This window comes from Coloeus monedula, assembly GCF_965178545.1.
Source record: "Coloeus monedula genome assembly, chromosome: 1".
Taxonomy (NCBI): domain Eukaryota; kingdom Metazoa; phylum Chordata; class Aves; order Passeriformes; family Corvidae; genus Coloeus; species Coloeus monedula.
In genome coordinates, this window is record NC_138781.1 from 39,986,572 (window position 1) to 39,990,095 (window position 3,524).

The window sequence follows — 3,524 nt, forward strand, 5'->3', positions numbered from 1 at the left end:
TAGTCTATCCTCTTAAAAATGTCCTGGGGATTTATGCACTAAACTCAGATTAATGCTAATAGGAGTTACCTAAGATAATAGATCATTTAATTAGTGTGGCATTTCCCTTTAACATCTTTTTATTTCTATTTTTTTAATGAAAACAGAGTTAGGATTGGAGTTTATGGTATAAAGAACTTTTTTTCCTTCTTCTCTGTAGGTGTGCTTCTAAGAAGTGTATTGACCATGAGGAAGCCCACTTGTTAGTAACCAGTTTTTACTAATCCCACCCAAGAAAATGAAGCCATGTTTCAGCTTTGCCGAGCCTTTTCCCACCCTGTTGGCTGAATGAGAAATGGTCGTGTGATTATGCTGACAGCCCAGCATGCATTTGGTAGACCTGTGGTTAACTCGTTCCCTCTCCATGTGTCTGCTCTTACAAAGTTTTGTCCTCATGATACTGTGCTTTCATTCTGCCAGTATGTGCCCAAAAGGCTGCCTCTGTTCCCACTCCGGAGGTCTGAATGTCAGCTGTAGCAATGCAAACCTCAAGGAAATACCCAGAGATCTTCCTCCAGAAACAGTCTTACTTTATTTGGACTCCAATCAGATAACATCTATCCCCAACGAAATTTTTAAGGACTTGCACCAACTGAGAGTCCTCAATTTATCAAAAAATGGGATTGAGTTTATAGATGAACATGCCTTTAAAGGAGTGGCAGAAACCTTGCAGACTCTGGATTTGTCCGACAACCGGATTAAAAGCGTGCACAAAAACGCTTTCAACAACCTAAAGGCCAGGGCCAGAATCGCCAACAACCCCTGGCACTGTGACTGCACGCTGCAGCAGGTGCTGCGGAGCATGGCCTCCAACCACGAGACGGCCAACAACGTCATCTGCAAGACCTCTGTGCTGGACGAGCACGCGGGGAGACCCTTCCTCAACGCTGCCAACGACGCCGACCTCTGCAACCTCCCTAAAAAGACTACTGACTACGCCATGCTGGTCACCATGTTTGGCTGGTTCACCATGGTGATCTCATACGTAGTTTACTACGTCCGGCAGAACCAGGAGGATGCAAGGAGGCACCTTGAGTACTTGAAATCCCTGCCAAGCAGGCAAAAGAAACCAGACGAAGCCGATGACATTAGCACTGTGGTATAGTATTCTGAATACAATGACTGCCTTTGTGATGGAAACTAGAGTCGGATGACGCTAGAACCAGAGGTTTACTTCTAACATTCATTGTAAACATTAAGACTTTTGGGGCTTTTTTTTTTCCTGTTTATCTGAATTACGCCACTGTTGAGCTTTCTGACAGAAAGTTTTGTCCAGGTGGTATACTTCAATTATTTCTCTGGTGGTACCCTAAAGCAAGTGAATTAATATGTAAACATTAGTTTAGACCCATTCCACTATTTAATAATGAAATTTATTTTTTTAATTTAAAAACCAAATAAAAGCTTAAATTTGAACCACGTAAAGCAGAGTAATTTATTGATAAGAAATCTGTCCAGTGCCGAAGCACTCTTGGTTTGTTCAGTGCTCGCGATGTAGAAGAGAGGAGTGACGATGAAGTGGGCTGTGAGAGGTCCAGGAGTGGAGGGTTCCTGAAGGGCATGTCTCACCCATGGGTGCAAGGTGAGCAGCTGGTGGGCTGCCTGCCACGATGGGAAAGGGGCACAGTGTGGGCAGAGTGTAAAGGACTGATGCTTGGTTAACCTCTTGGAGGGCGTTCCAGCAGTGCTTGGGAGGAGGCAACCTGGAGGAACTACTCCTCAGGACAACGAAGAGAGGTAAGCTGGGGGCATGTGGTGGGTTTTCATCTTAACACCACTTACTGCCTTGTATGAGTTCCAGGCAGGTGACCTTGGCACTGGGAAGTACAGCAAGAAGGCACCAGCAAGCTTAGTATGCTGTTCAAACTAGAGTACCACTAGTGATAATTAAAAAAATAAATAAATCTGGTGGGTTTAAGCTGTATATTAGTTCATAACTAAATGTAACGTCTATTTTTTAGGGAGCAGCCTTTAAAAAAAAGTGAAGGAAATAAATGAATGTACAGGCTAGGTATATTCTATTGTGTGTTAGGATATATGTGGTTTTGTATGATTTTGTGGCTAAGCGTTTGGGAAAATAGAAAGTCCACATGTGGTTAAACTCAGCCTTGCATGTGAAATGGATATTTTAAATCTCTGCTGTCTTTAAAAACACAGTGTTTTTCTCTTTTCATAGATAAAGTTTTCAAAGGGAACAAATTCACAAGAATGTATTCCTCTTGTCCTTTATTACCATAATAAAATGATGCTTGTCTCTGGGTCCCCATAGATCCAGTCTAACTGGACATTGGAATATGTATTACAGAAGGGTGGATTAAAAAATGTATAAAATGCTGCTTTGCAAGAAAAAGTGCTAAAGGTCAGCCTTAAAAAATTTTAAAAACCCTCCAGATTAATCTCTCCCATTAGTTTATCCATTATTTCTGTTACAGTTCTGTTACGAGGGCAGAAGCTTCTTTATCTTGCTTTTTTCAGCACACTGTTAAAAAAAATAGCTAAAATTTGTTTCAAAGCAAGTGAGAGAACAGGAAAAAAAAAGGACTTTTTTTTTAAATGGACATGGAGTCAACTTTTTATATCATCTTTGCACTTTTTTGTCCTCTTTGTAGGGTGAGTCCTTGTGAACAACTTAGCTGTTTGCATATCTCCATGAGCAGTTTTCGGCAAATTGAGACAATGTTAATGTTTGTAAAGGGCACAGTCTGTCCATAAAATATCCACTGTCTGATATTTCCGTCCCTGCCACCAACTCCCTTAATAAAAGTTTTATTTTCTAAGGAGAGGCAGTTGTTGATTACACATCGTCCTTAGTTGGCACTTTGTACTTTCTTGTTTCCAAGCTCTATCTGAATATCTACCCCAGCCTCCCAAGCGCTGTATGGCCTCCTGCAGGACCCAAAAGCAGTAGGGTTAAATACACATCTGAATCTGAAGACAGCAGATAAAATGTTATACTGTACTGGCAATGTAACAAACTACTTAACAAGATATGTAGTGTCTCTGTGTAGGCTGAGCAAAATTACTTCCTGATGTAATTCCCCTAATTTCTCTAAAATTTCCTTTAGAGTAAAATTGGTCTCATTTCTATTGCTGTGTTCCCCAAGCAATACTTAGGATCCCAGTTAATATGCTACTTTTGGAAAAAGCAGAGAGAACTAGCTAAAAGATGGCTCTAAGCTAGAGGTACTAACAATCAAGAATTTGGTGTTGTTTATTCACAGCTGAATGCAGGAATTCCATCAGAACATTTGGACAAAATTATTTACACAACATTTAAGAAATTCTGGTCAGTTTTAAAACACTTTAAAAACACTTGGCAGGTTTTAAAAAATTGATTTGAAGCAACATTTTCAAAAATAACCCCCTTTTCCAGAACTAACTAACAAAAATATAAATTATTTATCTTTAGATTTTCTGGTTTTCTACTTTATTACTTGATACATGAGACAGGATCTAGAGCTGGTACAGTTTTACCACAGCTGAAC

The 3,524-nt window shown here is 40.1% G+C and overlaps 1 protein-coding gene across 1 annotated transcript; it reads left to right on the forward strand.

Annotated features, from left to right (window-relative positions):
• Window positions 1–364: 364 nt before the first annotated feature.
• Window positions 365–1,144, forward strand: LRRC3B (leucine rich repeat containing 3B; the record flags this gene model as incomplete). Its single annotated transcript, XM_082280868.1, has 1 exon — window positions 365–1,144. One exon carries the CDS (start codon window positions 365–367, stop codon window positions 1,142–1,144), a length of 780 nt encoding a protein of 259 aa, XP_082136994.1.
• Between the last annotated feature and the right edge of the window lie 2,380 nt (window positions 1,145–3,524).